General features: G+C 42.3%; 1 protein-coding gene across 2 annotated transcripts in view; it reads left to right on the forward strand.

The window, feature by feature from the left end:
• LOC143777838 (cholesterol 24-hydroxylase-like) overlaps positions 1-20,226 on the forward strand; it is a 183,014-nt gene that overhangs the window by 10,931 nt on the left and 151,857 nt on the right. Inside the window, exons 1-5 of one of the 2 annotated variants that reach the window (XM_077267341.1) lie at positions 7,052-7,381; positions 8,081-8,158; positions 12,943-13,024; positions 14,896-14,966; positions 15,838-15,924. In XM_077267341.1, coding sequence (XP_077123456.1) covers positions 7,245-7,381; positions 8,081-8,158; positions 12,943-13,024; positions 14,896-14,966; positions 15,838-15,924 — 455 coding nt within the window. In that variant the 5' untranslated portion in view covers positions 7,052-7,244. Of the gene's footprint in view, positions 1-7,051; positions 7,382-8,080; positions 8,159-12,942; positions 13,025-14,895; positions 14,967-15,837; positions 15,925-20,226 lie in introns of those variants that run through there. The other variant, XM_077267342.1, reaches the window with a different exon arrangement.

Consider the following 20,226-nt stretch of genomic DNA (forward strand, 5'->3'; position numbering starts at 1 on the left):
AAATTTCCCCGAAAGGCAGACAGAGGCCCCCACAAATATTGGCGGTGATTTTAGATGAAATGACAAACGTAGTATGAAAATAGGTTTAGCAAAATTGAGGTCCGCTTACTAGATAGCAGGAAGACAGAAAGGGCACTTTCATGGTCAGCTGAAAACCCTATCAAAATACCATCCTGAAATTACTTTAAGACTCTAGTATTAACTCATAACATCAGAGTGGCAATTTCAGATCACAAGAGCTTTCCAGACACAGAAACGAAACTACAGCTGTGAACTGGAACAAAATGCAAAAACAAACAAGGACTAAGTCCAACTTAGCTGGGAGTTGTCTAGCAGCAGGAACATGCACAGAAAGGCTTCTGATTACAATGTTGACCGGCATGGAAGTGACAGAGGAGCAAGGCTAAATAGCGACTCCCACATCCTGATGGAAACAGGTGAACAGAGAGGATGATGCACACCAGTTCAATTCCACCAGTGGCCACCGGGGGAGCCCAAAATCCAATTTCACAACACACTACGTTGGCTGTGTTATACACTACGTGGGCTGTGTTATATACTGCGTGGGCTGTGTTATATACTGCGTGGGCTGTGTTATACACTACGTGGGCTGTGTTATACACTGCGTGGGCTGTGTTATACACTGCCTGGCTGTGTTATATACTGCGTGGGCTGTGTTATATACTGCATGGGCTGTGTTATATACTGCTTGGCTGCTATATACTACGTGGGCAGTGATATATACTGCATGGGCTGTGCTATATACTACATGGGCTGTGTTATATACTGCGTGGGCTGTGCTATATATTACGTGGGCTGTGTTATATACTGTGTGGGCTGTGCTATATACTACGCGGCTGCTATATACTACGTGGCTCTTATATACTATGTAGCTGTGTTATATACTATATAATACAGCACTGAGGGGGTATAGAGCTGGAGTAACAGATCTACTCCCTCATTTGCATATGTATGCAAACTAATTTCAGATGAATGGACTGAACATGTAAAAATATTTCTGGAATTGTCTTTGAAAGAGCTACATGGGCATATACATAGATTTGGACCCCTTACTGATTCCCTATGGGACCTGCGAACATGTGCAACACTTGCGGTTGTACACTTACGATGAGACAAAAAAACCACTGCTAGCAGCGTTTTTTTCCATTGCTGCAAGTACCGCATTTACCGGATCGCGGCAAAACTGCAAGTGCGGTACATGTCCGCAAGTCCCACAGGGAATGAATGAGACCGAATGCAGTGTTGCCGTAAGTGATGCGTTACGTGGCAGATGCAGAAAAACTGCCGGATCGGCCACGAATGGTAAAAATCGCTGATGTGAAAGTAGCCCAAGTCACTGCCGACAGTGTCTGCATTAGTCATACTCACCAATGGGGGAGGCAGCATGAAAAGTGCCTAGGGCAGCAGAAACTCTAAATACGGCCCTGGTTATCACTGATCGTTTTTCCAAAATGGTGCATTTGGTGTCACTTCCACGGTTACCTTCTGCACGGGCCTTGGCAGCGTTGTTCATAAAACACATCTGCCTACACGGTATGCCAGACAAAATTGTCAGTGACTGGGGTCCCCAGTTTGCATCTCGGTTCTGGAGAGAGCTTTCTCGTCTTCTCAGCATTGAGTTAAATCTCTCTTCTGCATATCATCCCGAGACGAATGGGTTGGTAGAGAGGGCCAACCAGACCTTGGTCACATATCTGCGACATTTTGTCTCAGGCAGGATGACTGGGCATCCTTGCTACCGTGGGTGGAGTTTGCGCTGAACAACGCCGTAGCCGACTCCACTGGACAAACTCCATTCCTCCCCAACTATGGTCAGCATCTGCGGGTACCTGTGCCTATGCCCGTGTCTTCCGCCGACTCCAGGGTTGTAGTCTGGGCTGTGGAAGCACGGGATATTTGGGACCGCACTCAAGATGCCATTCGGGCCTCCAAGGAGAGAATGAGGTCCTCCGCCGATGCACATCGGCGCCCCACTCCGACCTTTGCTCCTGGTGACTTGGTGTGGCTCTCCGACCGTAACATTAGGCTGCGAGTTGAGTCCACTAAGTTTGCACCTCGCTACTTGGGTCCTTTCAAGGTCCTCGAACAGGTTAACCCTGTGGTCTATCGTTTAGCCCTTCCGCCACGCCTGGGTATCACCGACACCTTTCATGTGTCCCTCTTGAAATCCGTATACAGTTAGCCTGTGCTCCTGTGAAGTCTAACAGGGCACAGTGCTTTGCTTCCATGGCTGTTCTGTGAGTTAACAGAGCTAGCCAATACCGCCATATAGTGCTGCCATTTGCTAGCAGCAGGTTTTCCTGCACGGGGGACCCCGGGCTGCGAATGCATCAATAACAATAAAAAACTGTATTTTCTCGGTGTGTTCCGCTAGCCCTAACATTCAGTTTTAGAAAGTGAGCAGAAAAGAAAGATGAAATAGCGAACAGACATTGTGGGATTTTGGTCAGTAAGGAGGTGATGTCAGGTCCAGATAGGTAGATCCGTGTGTCATCGGCGTAGAGATGATACTGCAAACCATGGGATTCTATGAGCTGTCCCAGGCCAAAAGTGTAGATGGAGAAGAGTAAGGGTCCTAGAACTGAGCCTTGGGGAACACAGACAGACAGGGGGTGAGGTGAGGAGGTGGTGTGGGAGAGGGAGACACTGAATGTCCGGTCTGTTAGATATGACGAGATCCAGGATAAGGCCAAATCTGTGATGCCAAGCGATGAGAGAATCTGTAACAAGAGGGAATAGTCCACATTATCAAAGGCAGAAGACAGGTCCAGGAGAAGGAGGACAGAGTTGTGTCGCTTGGCTTTGGTGGTTAATAGGTCATTGATGGCTTTAGCTAGGGCAATTTCAGTTGAGTTATGCGGTCAGAAGCCAGATTGTAATCGGTCAAAGAGGGAGCAGGAGGGGAGGTGGGAAGACAGTTCAAGATGAACATGCTGTTCCAGTAGTTTTGAGGCATAAGAGAGAAGTGATATCAGGCGATAGCTAGACATAGAGGATGGGTCAAGGGAGGGCTTTTTGAGGATGGGTGTGATTGAGGCATATTTGAAGGATGAGGGGAAGACACCATTTGTAAGTGAAAGGTTAAAGAGATGTGTTAGGATTGGGATGAAGACTGTGGCAAGGTTAGGGATGATGTGGGACAGGAGCGGGTCAAGCGTGCAAGTGGTGAGATGTGATCTTGACAGAAGGGTGGAGAGCTGATCTTCTGTCATGGTGTAGAAGCTGGTTTTGGAAGAACAGGGCTGAGCAGTTAAGAGAAGGGGCTTTGGGGGCTGAGAGCCAAAGCTTTCTCTGATGTTATCGATCTTCTGTTTAAAGAAAGAGGCAAAGTCTTCAGCAGAAATATGAGGAGAGGGAGGAAGTGCTGGGGGATGGAGTAGAGAATTGAGAGTTGAAAAGCTGTTTATGGTTGTGTGACAGGGAGGATATGAGAGATGAAATGTAAGTTTGTTTTGCGGCAGTGAGCGTGGACTTGAAGCTGGCGAGGAACTGCTTGTTATGCGATAAAGGGCTCAGCAGAATGGGATCTCTTCCATCTCCGCTCAGCAACCCTGGAAGCCGGTCTCAGTTCTTTTGTCAGGCTGGTCACCCAGCTTGCCTGTTGATTGTACGAGTTTTGCTGTGCTTGAGGGGGGCGGCTGAATCGAGTGTTGCTGTTATTGTGGTGTTATATAAAGTGGCAGCAGTATCTGTGTCATGTAAGGAAGCTATGTCTGTAAGAAGGAGAAGGGACTCAGAGAGTAAGTGTAAATTGAGGTGTTTGAGATTTCTGCAAGGGTGAGTGAGTTTGTGCAGTGGGGGTTGTGCACTAGGAGAGGAGAGGGAAGAGAATGTCAGTAGGTTGTGATCAAACAGGGGGAGGGTTGAGTTAGTGAGATTAGTAAGGGAAAAGAAGGCAGTCAGTAATAAAAGTGTAGAGGCAGCTGAGGTGGAAGTGTCAGTGGGGATGTTGAAGTCACCCATGATGATAGTGAGGATGTCAGTGGAAAGTAAATGAAGTAGCCAGGTGGTGAAGTGGTCGAGAAAGATGGAGATGGCTAGTTATGGGGGGCAGTAGATGACAGCCAGCTACAGATTGGAGGGGGAGTAGATGCGGACAGAATGCACCTCAAATGAGGGAAGAGTAGCCGAGGGTGGTAGTGGAATTGGAGTAAAGGAGCAGGTATCGGACAGGAGCAAGCCAACTCCTCCACCATGTTTGTTGCTGGAGCGAGGGGTGTGAGAAAGATTCAATCCACCATAAGAAAGTGCAGCTGGAAAGGCTGAATCAGAGGGGGTGAGCCAGGTTTCTGTGATGCCAAGGAAGGAGAGTTTGTTAGTGATAAAGAGGTCATGGATATACAACAGTTTGTTGCAGACAGCGTGTGCGTTCCATAGTGCTCCAGATAGGGGGATTGGGGGAGTGGGGGCTGGATGAATGGGTATGAGGTTATCATGGTTGCAAAAACTTGTAGAGGATCATGGCAGGGTGTTAGAAATGAGTGTGGGGATGTGTTGAGGAGGGCCAGGATTTGGGGATACGTCACCAGCAATGAGGAGTAGCAGACAAAGCGTTAGAAGGTTGGAGCAGGATAGGACATGATGCGGCCGTGAGTGTTTGGAGAAAAAGGATTGTATGTGGAGGAACAGTTCTGAGGAGAAGGTGAGATGGCTGGGGAGGATGGAGGGAGATATGACTAGTTCCTTACTAGGTGGAGGGATTACAGGAGATAGTAAATCATAAAAGAGAGGGAGGGGTTGGAGTGACCAGTCAAAGATAAGCCAGAATAACATAGTCAAGAGGAATGAAACAGATCATGGAAACAAAATGATAGATAAGAAAAGCATACCAAAAAGAGATTATATGCACTTCACACACACAGTCAGATGCCAGGGAAGGCTGTGTAGATTTAAAGCATACCTGTGGGAAGAGGAAACAACTCGATTTGATGATACAGATGGTGATAGTTTTGATGGTGATGAATGGCCAAATGCATCATAGAATTCTAGTCTATTTCAAAGTATTGTACTTAGAAAGCTGTACTTTGAAAGATGTAATTGGAAAGTTGCGTGGATCAGACTAAAGTCTTGATCAGACTCATGGACCTGAATATATCTTCAGCTAAGGGCAATTAGGTTTGAATGAGGAGGTATAGACAGACCAGATACATAATTACATATATACATCATCAGAACCAAGCTCATAACATAAATACAGCACCAGAACCAAATTTATAATATATTTAATGTATAATATTTATAATATAATGAATACAGCACTGTAACCAAGTTCATTACATATACACAGCATCAGAACCAAGGCCATAAACTAAACACAGAACTAAAAGAAAGCTCATAACATAAACATAGAACAAGAAAGCTCATAACATAAATACAGAACCAGAATTAAGCTCATGAAATAAATTGAACACCAAAAACAAACCCCTTAAATTAATAGAGCACTAGAACATGGATCATTAAATATATAGTTCATCAAATCCAAACTCATTACAAAAATAAAGTACTACAATCAAGCTTATCTCATACAAACAGCACCAGAACCAGACTGAAAAAACAGAGTACTATAACCAGGTTCATTAGATATATATAGCATGAGAATGAAACTCGTAGCATGACTCCAGGTCTAAGCTCAGTAAATAAATTCAGCCCCGGGGCTTAGCTCAGTACATGAATTCTGACCCAGAATTAAGTTCAGTGCAGAGATTAACTGCAAAGTATGGTTAACCGATTGCATAAAAATTTGCAATGTGACAGGCTACTCCCAGTGTCACTGTAAATATGGTAAGGGTATGCTTGGAGTTGTTTCAAAAACAAGCATGCTGTCACCCATTATCATGCTTCAAACCCTGTAGTCAGTGCTACAATAGTGATCACAGTTGGTAACAGAATAATCAGTTCAGCGACTTATGGGTAATATTTTCTCTATCTGGAGTGGTTTTCTTTATTTGGCCCAGACCATCATTGTCACTTCTGGCCTTGATTCATTCTTTCTTTAGCCCTCAGTCTGTCATGATGACTTCTTGTCATCTACTCTTCTCTGTACAATTTCCAGCAGAGATGTCATCAGCTTCTTGCTTTTGCCACAGATATGGTACATGCACTGTGCAAAAAAAAATAATAGTGAAATAAATAAAATAAAATAAAAATTGCCCCATGCTATATCCTTGGATAACAAAATGTCTCAACTGTATCAGTAAATAAAAAAAATGCTCTCACTATCCCTCTGATTATAAAACTACCCTAAACTGTGCCCTGAATATACATAAGCCCATATTGTTTTTCTTCACTGTTCTACAAAATAGGAAATGCTTCACAAAGTGCCCCATGAGCAAAAGAGCTGAACACTCTGGGGTTCAAAATGGCCTCAATCCCCTCGTAAGAAATCCTCTGGACACACCTAAATTCAAGCGCACGGGAATTGGGCATGCAGGGTGTCTGGGATCCCAGACTTATTGGACCTATGCGCGCCATGTGTGCGCTCCAGGTGAAAACACTATGCAAATCACTGCTGCGGTTAATGATTGATAGGATGACACAATCAAGCACCAGGGAAACTTACTATGGAGCAAAATGGGGACACTTTTACATTAACAGTTAATAAAAAATGATTGGAGAATATTTTGTTATTTTTCGGTGGATTCGAGGATTGTGGGAATAAAAGCACCAAGCTTAATAGAAAAACTGTGCTCCAATTGGTACAGGAATGTATAAAAGTGACAATACAAAAGTGCAAAAGAGTCAAAACATAAAAGTAGTATAAAAGGTAAACAATCACCTAACTCTTCGGTGTGATCTTCAGAAGCTGTGGAACTTCCAGAAAAGTTTTCCCCCTTTTTCCTGATCTTAGTGTTTGCGATGTCATTAACCCCGTAAAACTCTTCTAGAATCTTGGTTGCAACTGATACTGTGTCAGCACCTCCTTATCTGGGGAAAACAGCCTTGGACATTCTTCAGGTATCAGAGACATAAAGGTTAACCTCTTACTTCCTCTACTGACTTATTGCTTCTATTGTTATGCTTTTGTCAGAACCTTAGAAGTGCCCCTTGGATCTCTTCGTCACTCAGCTCTTTCATATGCTCTGTCCAAATTTACATAATCCCCCCTCCCCTTATCCTTGTGGTGAAGGGGTTGTCTTTCTGATAGTCTCCAACCTAGCCATATATAATTGACAACTCAGCAGAGAACGAGTTGAAGCACCATAGAGCAGAACGTTTGGAAGAACATGGGAGCTTTGGGTCTCATTACTGGGGTTCTTCTTCTGATCCTAATAGTAGCTTTAGTAGCTTTCCTTCTATTCTCTGGATTCATATATTACACCCACTTGAAGTATGACCACATCCCTGGACCTCCCAGACAAAGGTAAGTTGTGAAAGTTTGGGTGGATCTTGTTGACGATCTGCAGATTTCATCCTTTGGGAATAATCTATGATGAATTCCAAGTGAAAATTGATCATTTCTGAAGATGTTCGATGCAGGGTTTTTCTGCAACGTGTAGATATTTTTATTAAGATCTCATGTACTTACCTGGTACTGAGTTACACTGTGGAATTTCCACATGCATAACCAAGTGGACAAAAATCTGCAGTAATTATGCAACGTGTAACATAAACTCTTCTCCAAAAAAAAAAAATGAAGCAGCAACAGATTTTATGGCAGAAAAGATGCACATATTTTGCATATTTTGCCCTATGCAATGCAAAGAGTAAAAAGATTTTCTCTGCATTCACTTGAATAAGATTTTGTGACATCTCATTCACAACACTGTGGCTAAATGTAATCAGTAAAAATACTGGAGCTGACTGATTCTTCTGCACCATGTAAAGTTTTGCTAGAGAGTTGGATCCTATTTACAAAGCTCTTGATATATTAACAATCTTCTATTGCTTCGTTATCATTAGTGGACTTTGGCCTCTTGCCGATATCTCAGATCTATCTGTAGATGTACTGAGTCGATGGAGGTCATTATTGGGCATTTTATCCTTTTTACTTGTAAGGAAATAGTGATATATTTTAGCTGTATTGATATAATATAAATTTTGTGATGTATTTAATTTGCAGTTTCTTCTTGGGACACTTACCCTCATTAGTTAGGATAATGGAAAATAATGAGATCATTTACGACCCTTTCTTTGAGTGGTATGTATCCTATTGCCAAATATTTACTCAATGTATCAAAGGATTGGTTTTATCAGTATTAACCTTTTGGTATTCACCTGGATAATGATGACCGTTTAAAGTTCTCTCACTCTGTCCCTTCATATTGTATCCATCCTTATACTTTGCTAAATCATACATTATGTACCCTACACTAGGGGCAGGTTTATTATTCGCCCATGGGGACCATGAAGAACCCAATTCCAATTTGAAAGCTAAAGCGTTTTTTATCCTCATCTCATACCGATATCTTCTCCGGAATGAAAGTCCAAGTAGATATCAAGTTAGTTCATACAACGGAAGTCAAAATTAGGTATCAAGTTAGAAGAAAAATCATACTTTGGTTTGCCACCTGCACGAGGAAAAGAGTATCCCTTTAGGATGAAGTTCACACCGGTCGAATAGATTTGGCTCCCACAAAATATTTGGCTACAAAGGTCCTACATTTGGAGGTTACTTTGGAGCCAATCACTTGTCAACCTCAAGGCCTCCGTACACATTTGAGAAAAGATAGCCAATTCTGCCAACTATCTGATTTATATGTGGGTATTCCAAATCTCCAGCGATATTTCTTGTCTAGAGAAAGAAGTTGTATTTTAATGCCAAATTAATTTGTACTCACAAGCAATGGCACAGTGTGGCTTCCTAGTGCATGGGGCAAGCACGTATTAATACCCCCAGCATCACCCTTTCAATCAAATAATACTCCCTCAGAACATAATGTCCCTTGATTGCCCTGTTAAGTAAATACTAGTGCCTCCTTAATAAGTAATTATGCACCCTCCAAAAATATTACTTTTTTCATATCAAGCTTATATAGAAGGTGCTAAGTCTTCTTGTCGCCGACACACAAACCTGGTCAGCAACGGCAGTGCAATACGGGGACATCGTTAGGTCACCTACACAATGACACTGATGACTTGTAAGCCGTAGCTCTGCAGCAGGACGCAGTGTGGTGGGGCAGGGAGCTTATGATTCCTGCTCCACCACAAGATCCAGTTGTATCGACATCGTATTGAAGCCTATATGGTTCAAAATGGCACTAGCCAGAGATGAAGGGCACCAAGACAGATGTCCGAGACGTGTGCACTGGAGTAACCCTAGTGGAAAGAGGGGCAGGGAGTTAGTCCTCAACCTCTGAACTTATACAAGATATACCAGGAATTTGGTAATAATATGTCATTTTTGCCCAGTAGAGTAAGTGCACACAGCAAATATTGATAATGTCAGCAAGGTCACAGCCATTATCAACTTATATGTGAGATAGCATCAAGGGTAAGGTTAAATTTCAAGGATGTCAGAAAAGTGGTTTGGAGAACTGAACCCTGTCCGGGCCGCTCACGTGCTATGAAATAGGGAAAGAGGTGAACTGATAATATTGTGCAATTTTATGGAATAACCCTAAAAAATACAATTCCCAAGAAAAAGTTCTGGGGCGAAAAAACAAAATAGGCACTTTTTTTATGATTTCTTCTTTACCCTGCAAAATTATTGGTCATGGTTTGGTAATGTTTGGGCACATGTGAGTTAAGCCAATCATACACTTTAGGTAGCTGTTGGAGAAATACTCATTTGCTAAGTCTTTCCTGCGAATCCCCCATATAATTTTACTTTGGGTTTGGGTCAAGTTTTCATGTGTTCTGAAAGAAGAAAGGCAACTGCCAAACACTTCTGATCTCGTTGATTATCTACCCTGAAAACAAAATGAGAGGGCATGTTGAAATCCAACAGCCCCATCCTTCTTTCCCATGATATTTGCTATTAGGAAAAGTAAAGACACCCACACACATTAGACAGTAGATCTGTCGTGCTGATATTGATAGGATGACGGTAATTAAAAATGAATGTCCGCCTTATGTTTGGCCTCCTTTAGTTTGAATGGAGCTGATCAGAGCCTCAATTTATATGTACACGAACTTGCTTAGGATCCCGCTTGGATGTTGCCTATACTTGTTCCTAATAGCAAAAAGGAAAGCAAAAAGTTCCAGCACCAGGCGTCTCTTCATAAAATCTTCAGTACTTTATTCTCATGTCAAGAAAAAAACATCATGCGGGGGCACAGCCCCTAAACGCCTGACGCGTTTCGAATAAAGTTCTTAGTCATAGGCATATGAACAATACAGAAAAATATCTTTATATGCCTATTCCATTAAGTAAAAACATGTACACTTGTTGCTTGACATGATTGGTTTACATTCATTACAAAATCAAATGTGAGACAGCCGACCAGAAATCACGACGCCTACTCAGATTATCGCCTCCTTATCTACACAAAATAAGTTTGTGAGAGATATCCCTACTGACTCAGTATGACAACTCTATGGATTAGCCTGTGTGTTGTGCATCACAGCTGAGCATCTGCTACAATAATATCCAATACAACCTGTATACGATATATGTCACAGCTGTGCCTCTGGTACAATGGCATCCATTGCAGTCTATTTGTGCTGTGTTTCACAGCTGAGCATATACTACAATAACATCTAGTACAACCTGTGTATGCCATGTGTCAATGCTGAGCATCCGTTACAATATCATCTATTGCAGCCAGTGCACACTGTGTATCACAGCTGAGGATCTGCTACAATATCACCCAATACAGCCCATGTATGCTGTGTATACAGCTCAGCATCCGCCACAATAACATCCAATGTAGCCTAAGTATGCTGTGTATCACAGCTATACATCTGCTACAGTAATAACCAGCACAATCTGTGTGCGATATGTTTGTGTGTGCTATGTGTCACAGCTGAGCATCTGCTGCAATAGCATAAAGAAAAAAAAGGAAAAAAAAATTGTAGCCTGTGTGTTGCGCATCACAGCTGAGCATCTGCTACAATAATATCCAATACAGCCTGTGTATGATATGTGTCACGGCTGAGCATCTGTTACAATATCATCTATTGCAGCCTATGCACACCGTGTATCACAGCTGAGCATCCGCCACAATAACATCCAATGTAGCCCATGTATGCTGTGTATCACAGCTATACATCTGCTACAATAATATCCAGCACAATCTGTATATGATGTGCTTGTGTGTGCTATGTGTCACAGCTGAGCATCCTCTGCAATGTGTCCGCTGCTAGTCACAAAAAATATATATTATTATAATTATATACACTCGAACTGCCAACAGCTATTAATAAAAATAGCTAATGTCGCTGCGATAATTTAGCCCTGCAGGGAATCTCGCTCCCACTCTATTATCTAATAGGCTTCCCTACACCTCAAAGTGCGCTCCCAGTCCCCACCACGGGCCGGCTTTCCGACCCTCTCTATGCCTTTGACCCTCAGGGAACTTACATCTCCATTATGATTCTCTCGAAAATGTTTGGAAAGTCCCGACAATCCCCGACAGTTGACAGTGCCATCAGGCTTCGCAGCCGTAATATGTTCTCCAATTCTTTTCTTAATGGGGTCTCACCGTGCACCCTATGTAGTATTTATTGCACACCACGCACGTCACCATGTAAACAACGAGTGTGGTGTTACAATTAATAAATGCCTTAATCAAATATTTCTTGTTGGTCATACCATTACAAAATTCATTTGTTCTCTCCATATGTCTACACAGGGTGCACTTTTTTTCCCCCACATTTATAACACCCCTTTTGTGTCAACCATATAGGTCTCCTTTCTGCAATGACAAAAAGACTTGGGGATAAAATATTACCTAAAGTTCTGGCACGCCTGGGAACACAACGATAGCCTTTTTTCAAAATTTTGGCCAAAACCGAATCCTGGTAGAGAATGAGCAAAAACTTGTGCATCAGTGCGACAATGTTATTATAGTCCACACTATGGTGGTGGAAAATGCTGGTATATTTTGTGCATTAACTCTGTCTATACAGTTTTCATCACCAAGTAAGGACTTCCTAGTTCTCTCCTTTACCAAAGAATCCGCCCTTTGGAGCATCCATTTCTTATAACCCCTATTTTTTAGCCTCCTTTCAATCCTTTGATTTTCTCTGATTAATGCCTGTTCTGTGGAACACAGTCTTTTAGCCCGTACCAACTCCCCTATGGGCAAATTTCGTATCACATGCGGAGGATGACAACTTTCCGCATGCAAAACAGAATTGCCACTTATAGGTTTCCTAAATAGGGTGGAGTGAATAATGCCCGACTCTTCATTACCTGTCAGTACAACATCCAGATAGGGAGCCTCTTCCCCATGGACTTCAAAGGTAAATCTAATGTTTGCCCGATTTCTATTTAGACATTCAACAACTTCAGACAAAGGAGTGTGGGGGGATACATCGATGGAACCACGCCATATAATAATGACATCATCTATGTATCTCCCCCACCATACCAGATGTGGATTTGTTATATTGTGTACAAACCGGCTTTCCCACTGAGCCATGTAAATATTAACCAAAGAGGGCGAAAAATTCACCCCCATTGGACACCCTGGCACCTGTGTTCATTTGGATTCCGGTGAGGCACCACTAATCCCTTTCCCTGTTCCCTGTATGATCTTGTTCCTAATGACTGAAGGAAAAAAACTTATTTTGGGGGTCTATCTAGCTCCTTCTTCTAAATAATATGCAGAATATATAGTCGACAATGTGCTTATAATGAAGACTCGGTTTCCTTCCTAAAGCGAACCATAAAAGTTATCTCTAAACCTCCTTTAAGAACACTGTTTTTGAATATGTTTACAGTCTCAAATCCACTCATCATGTATTTCTACATTTTAATGCTAGATTTATTTATATCCACAAAAGTATTCATGTTTCAACGTACTGTTGATTTTCTAGGATTGAGAAGTATGGTCCGATAATACGTCTTAATATGATACACAAGGTGTTGGTCTGGGTTATTAGCCCTGAAGGTGTTAAGGTAAGCGACCAAACATTTTTACATAGTCGCTGATTTCATACACTGCATGGACCCAAGTATTGTGCCCTCTCCCCATCTCCAGGAGCTTTTCTAACCACCTATTTCACATCTATCGACATTAATATGGAGTTCATTCCTCCTTTGCAGCTATAACAGCTTCCACTCTTTGAGGCCTAGCTACAAGATTTTAGTAGTGTTTGTGGGAATTATCACCCATTCATCCAGAAGAGCATTTGCGGGGACAGACACTGATGTTGGATGAGAGGCCGGGCTCACAATCTCCAATCTGGTTCATACTAAACATGTTAGTCGTGGCTGAGGTCCAGACTCTATGTGGCCATTCATGTTCTTTCACACTCCTTCAACCATGCCTGTATGGACCCTGTGCATGAAACTGTTCTCACAAATCTGTATGCTACAATTGCCTAAAATGTCTTGTTTGTTGAAGCAATAAGGTTATTTTTCACTGGAACTAAGGGGCCGTGGCTGATCCCTGAAAAAAATCCCCACAGCATTATCCTCCTCCATCAAACTGTACAGCAAGCACAATGCAGTCAGGCGGGTAACGTTCTCCTGGTGGGAAACTTTCTATTGGACAGTAGGGAGAGCGAAAGTTAATGGTTGGGAGTTTGACTAACCCAGAGTGGAAGGGGCTAAATTGAAGGCTGAGAGACAGTTTAATGTCAGAAAGACAGCAAGGGTCCAGAGTGCGTACTAAGAGGACCTAAGGTCCAGAGTGAGCAGTTCCACACTTCGTGGGTGTCCTTAGCTATGAGAGGAGAAAGAGAAACAAGTGTAGTGTGATTCGGAGCAAAAACGAGGAAAACAACTAAGAGACAGAGTGAATTACCAGAGGAGGGTCCAGGGAGAGGACTCCTAGCAGTACGGGACAGAGTTTAGAACTCGTAAAAGTAACGGGCCTAGAAGAGACAGAGTACATAAGGTGAACAGAGTGCCCGGGCAGGTGTTCCAGAACATCAGTAGAAGAGAAGATAAGTACCCCCCATATCGGCACCATAGTTCCCCAGAGGGGAAAAGAAGACATGGAACCATGGGTTGAGTAAAGGACTCTTGCTATCTGCACTGTAGTGTAGGAGCTGGGTTGTGGTGAAGTAGTAAGGAATAGTGAAGATCGAGAACAAGTCAAGAGAGAGAAGAGAAAAGGATTAAATTTGGGTGAGGAAAATGTGTATTGTGAAAGAAACGTTTGAGAAGGTATGTACCCCCTCTCTCCTGTATATGATCCTCCCTAAGTTAATATTCAGTAAAAGGTTTATTTTCAACTGGTGGTCTCCCTCATTGAATTGTTAAACATCTGGTCTTGTCCAACCAACAACATTGTTACATACGACCTGCAAGGGCGTAGTGCCCCCACAGCACAACCCTACACATCAAGCCAGGACCTCCACCTTCATGTAACGTTCTGGGGCGTGAGAGATGAGCACCTCACCCATGGCTACCACCGCGCACAACGTTACATTAATACCAGAGGAGGTTTGGACTTTGCCATTGTGGAGTTAGCAGAGCATTGGTGTCATTTATGCCCTCTGCTGCCTCTGAAACTCAGGCCATGAATATCCTGGTGGGGTCATAGATTTGAACGGATGTTGGTGACAGAAGAGGTCAGGTTTACAATATTTTAAAATTTTTATCAAGCCTACTTTTAGCTAGGATCTGTGTGATGCAAGTGATTAAAATGAGAAAATCAACACCTCTAACAGCAAAAGGCAACCAAAGATCTTTAAAACTGAACTTATTCCAACCTTGTCTTGTAAATTAAAATCTTTTGTTTCCCCTCTTGTGTAGCACTGGTAGTACTTATCAGTTGGATCCTCCATTGTATACTTATGAGCGATGTATATTTTTTATAGGAATTCTTATTGTCACCAAAATACACCAAAGATGATTTCTATGAGCGTCTGCATTTCATATTCGGATCAAGGTAACAATTGTTCATCATAGTTATAGAAATATCTAGAATTTTGATTAGTAAGGTTTATCAAACAGAGGCCATAAAGTTCTTAGACCTTGGTGCAAAATGACCCCACTGTCATATAAATAACACCATAATTACCTTAAACAACACGTCAGGTGGTATCAGTGAAGACTTTGGATTTGCATTGACGAGACTCAACCTAGATCTGTGTTCACTGAACTGTTAACTAAATTGTCACTTTACCCAGATGAACCCAATATACATTCTAGGAAGTTGTATGTGGCCCAGACTTCTTTGATATAATGGGATACTGTGCAGCCTATGGTGATACATCATTGCCTATTTTCTTGCAAGATATGAAAAGTTTTTTTGTAGTGCCTTGCCTTTACCTTTCCCTGATGACCCATTATGGAAGATTTGGGACTTAACAGAAGATTGAAGTCCATTGTAATCCACTGTTGAAGTGTTCATACCTTCTTGATTGAGGACTGTTATTTCCTTAATATCCAGTAGACTAATATCCAACTTCTTGTGATCTCATAGTTGACATGTAACCTCAATACTAGTTTTCACATATTTTTTCGATTTTACTTACTCTATTGTGGCAATTCCTACTTTCAAAATTTTAGGAAGAGGTTAGTATCACTAAAAACATTTACAACCAGGTACCTTATAACTGATGTTGTCTCTGGAGTCGTTCTTTTTCTTTTCTTCTTCATCTTGTCCAGACATCATGATGAGTTTTCTCATTCACAGCCCGTGTTTGCAGACTTCCATTTTCTCTGGTCCTCTGCAGCACATTCCCATTGACATGTAATCTCAATACTAGTTTTCACATATTTTTTCGATTTTACTTTATGTCAATTCCTACTTTCAGATTTATGGGAAAAGGTTTACTCACAGATGTGGATTATGACCACTGGCACAAACAGAGGAGACTTATGGATCCAGCATTCAGCAAAAAGTAAGTACTGTTGGGTCAGTATTACTTGTGAAGTTGCTGGAAAGACCCAAGACTAAAGGCCACCATACATATTAGACTAATGTCAGCAGAACCCAATAATATTGACTAGTGATGAGCGAATGTGCTCGCTACTACTCGTTACTCGCCTGACTATAAATGTACTTAGTGTACTCGGCGAGCACCGAGCATTTCTGAGATTATTCAGAGGTAACTGGTGTCTCCACCCAGCATTTTAGGCCATTTTGCCACTGTTTTTGCTGTTTGTGTCTCTAATTATATACAGCACTATTTTGCATTTAAAAAAAAACAGGCCAAATATTTGGCAGTGTGGTATTTCCGTGACAGGCCTCATATACCTGCATGTTCCAAGTTTGGTCATTGTAGGCCGGTTTTCCACTGTTTTTGCTGTCTGTTACTCTAATTATATACAGCACTATCTATATATATAATCGTCTAAGGGGTACTTCTGTCTGTCTGTCACAGAAATCCCGCATCGCTGATTCGCAATCAGCGACGGGCACAGTCCGGCCGCAAATTCGCCCCTTCCTACTCTCTGTCAGTGCCCCCTCCAGTCAGTGCTCACATAGGGTTAATGGCTGCGTTACACCGCGTTATGCCGCAGTGTAACGCAGTCCGTTAACGCTGCTATTAGCTCTGTGTGACCAACTTTTTACCATTGATGCTGCCTATGCAGCATCAATAGTAAAAAGATCTAATGTGAAAAATAATAAAAAATAATAAAAAATCATTATATTCTCACCGTCCGTTGCCTTTCCCGCTGCTCCTCGGGATGCTCCGGTCCATGCATTGCGGTCTCGCGAGATGATGACGTAGCGGTCTCGCGAGACCGATACGTCATCATCTCACGAGACCGCAATGCATTCTTGGAACCGGAGCGTCGCGAGGAGCATCGGTAAACGCCTGGGCTGGATCCAGGGGCGGACGGAAGGTGAGTATATAACTATTTTTTATTTTAATTCTTTTTTTAACAAGGATATGGTGCCCACATTGCTATATACTACGTGGGCTGTGTTAGATACTGCATGGGCTGTGTTATATACTACGTCTCTGTGCTATATACTACGTGGCTGTGGTATATATTACGTGGCTGGGCAATATACTACATCGCTGTGCTTTATACTACGTGGCCTGTGTTATATATTGCATGGGCTGTGTTATATACTATGTGGCTGTGCTATATACTACAGGTCCTTCTCAAAAAATTAGCATATAGTGTTAAATTTCATTATTTACCATAATGTAATGATTACAATTAAACTTTCATATATTATAGATTCATTATCCACCAACTGAAATTTGTCAGGTCTTTTATTGTTTTAAGACTGATGATTTTGGCCTACAACTCCTGATAACCCAAAAAACCTGTCTCAATAAATTAGCATATCAAGAAAAGGTTCTCTAAATGACCTATTACCCTAATCTTCTGAATCAACTAATTAACTCTAAACACATGCAAAAGATACCTGAGGCTTTTAAAAACTCCCTGCCTGGTTCATTACTCAAAACCCCCATCATGGGTAAGACTAGCGACCTGACAGATGTCAAGAAGGCCATCATTGACACCCTCAAGCAAGAGGGTAAGACCCAGAAAGAAATTTCTCAACAAATAGGCTGTTCCCAGAGTGCTGTATCAAGGCACCTCAATGGTAAGTCTGTTGGAAGGAAACAATGTGGCAGAAAACGCTGTACAACGAGAAGAGGTGACCGGACCCTGAGGAAGATTGTGCAGAAGGACCGATTCCAGACCTTGGGGAACCTGAGGAAGCAGTGGACTGAGTCTGGTATGGAAAGGCGTGTGCAGGAAATGGGCTACAGGTGCCGCATTCCCCAGGTAAAGCCACTTTTGAACCATAAACAGCGGCAGAAGCGCCTGACCTGGGCTACAGAGAAGCAGCACTGGACTGTTGCTAAGTGGTCCCAAGTACTTTTTTCTGATGAAAGCAAATTTTGCATGTCATTCGGAAATCAAGGTGCCAGAGTCTGGAGGAAGACTGGGGAGAAGGAAATGCCAAAATGCCTGAAGTCCAGTGTCAAGTACCCACAGTCAGTGATGGTGTGGGGTGCCATGTCAGCTGCTGGTGTTGGTCCACTGTGTTTCATCAAGGGCAGGGTCAATGCAGCTAGCTATCAGGAGATTTTGGAGCACTTCATGCTTCCATCGGCTGAAATGCTTTATGGAGATGAAGATTTCATTTTTCAGCACGACCTGGCACCTGCTCACAGTGCCAAAACCACTGGTAAATGGTTTACTGACCATGGTATTACTGTGCTCAATTGGCCAGCCAACTCTCCTGACCTGAACCCCATAGAGAATCTGTGGGATATTGTGAAGAGAAAGTTGAGAGACGCAAGACCCAACACTCTGGATGAGCTTAAGGCCGCTATTGAAGCATCCTGGGCCTCCATAACATCTCAGCAGTGTCACAGGCTGATTGCCTCCATGCCACGCCGCATTGAAGCAGTCATTTCTGCCAAAGGATTCCCGACAAAGTATTGAGTGCATAACTGAACATTATTATTTGATGGTTTTTTTGTTTGTTATTAAAAAACACTTTTATTTGATTGGACGGGTGAAATATGCTAATTTATTGAGACAGGTTTTTTGGGTTATCAGGAGTTGTAGGCCAAAATCATCAGTATTAAAACAATAAAAGACCTGACAAATTTCAGTTGGTGGATAATGAATCTATAATATATGAAAGTTTAATTGTAATCATTACATTATGGTAAATAATGAAATTTAACACTATATGCTAATTTTTTGAGAAGGACCTGTATGTGGCTGTGCAATATATTACGTGGCTGTGCAATATATTATGCAGCTGTGCAATATATTACGTGGCTGGGCAATATACTACGTGGGCTGTGTTATATACTGCGTGGGCTGTGTTATATACTGCGTTGGCTGTGTTATATACTATGTCTCTGTGCTATATACTACGTGGCTGTGCAATACTGTATATTACGTGGCTGTGCAATATATTACGTGGCTGGGCAATATACTACATGTCTGCTATATACTACAGGGGCTGTGCTATATACTACGTGGCTTGGCAATATACTACGTGGGCTGTGCTATATACTACGTGGGCTGTGTTATACACTGCGTGGGCTGTGTTATATACTATGGGGGCCTTGCTATATACTACGTGGCTAGGCAATATACTATGTGGGCTGTGCTATATACTACGTGGGCTGTGTTATATACTACATGAGCTGTGTTATATACTACGTGGGCTGTGTTATATACTACGTGGGCTGTATGCTACTTGGCTGTGCTATATTTCTCTGCTGTATCTGTGCATGATGAATCGTGGTATGTGTTAAAGAGGGGGGCCCACTGAGACTCTTTCGCCCGGGGCCCTTAAAAACCTGGAGCAGGCCCTGGCTTCACTAATTGTTCGCGGCCGGACGTGACCAATCAGCGACAGGCGCAGTCCGGCCATGAATTGGCACAGAATTTGAACCACGCTTCCCTAATTGGTCGCGCCCGGCCGGCCGAATCCTGTGTATAAATTGCATTATTCTAAAAACTTCATAAATAAACTACATACATATTCTAGAATACCCAATGAGTTAGAATCGGGCCACCATCTAGTTTTACATAAATAATTAAAAGGCCACATATTTGGCAGTGTGGTATTTCCGTGACAGGCCTCATATATCTGCGTACTCCAAGTTTGGGCACTGTAGGCTAGTTTTCCACTGTTTTTGCTGTCTGTTACTCTAATTATATACAACACTATTTTGCATAAAAAAAATAAAAAGGCCACATATTTGGCAGTGTGGTATTCCCTTGACAGGCCTCATATCTGCGTGCTCCACGTTTGGGCATTGTAGGCCGGTGTACCACTTTTTTTTGCTGTCTGTTACTCTACTTATATACAGCACTATTTTGCATTAAGAAAATACAGGCCACATATTTGGCAGTGTGATGTTTCCGTGACAGGCCTCATATATCTGCGAGCTCCAAGTTTGGGGATTGTAGGCCGGTTTCCCACTTTTTTTCCTGTCTGTTACTCTAACTATATACAGCACTATTTTGCATTAAAATAAAAATACAGGCCACGTATTAGGCAGTGTGATATTTCTGTGACAGGCCTCATATATCTGCGTGCTCCAAGTTTGGGCATTTTAGGCTGTTTTGCCACTGTTTTTGTTGTCTGTTACTCTAATTATATACAACACTATTTTGCATTTTTAAAAACACAGGCCATATATTTGGCAGTGTGGTATTTCCGTGACAAGCCTCATATATCTGCGTGCTCCAACTTTGGGCAT

Source organism: Ranitomeya variabilis, chromosome 1 (assembly GCF_051348905.1).
Source record: "Ranitomeya variabilis isolate aRanVar5 chromosome 1, aRanVar5.hap1, whole genome shotgun sequence".
In the NCBI taxonomy this organism is placed as follows: Eukaryota; Metazoa; Chordata; class Amphibia; order Anura; family Dendrobatidae; genus Ranitomeya; species Ranitomeya variabilis.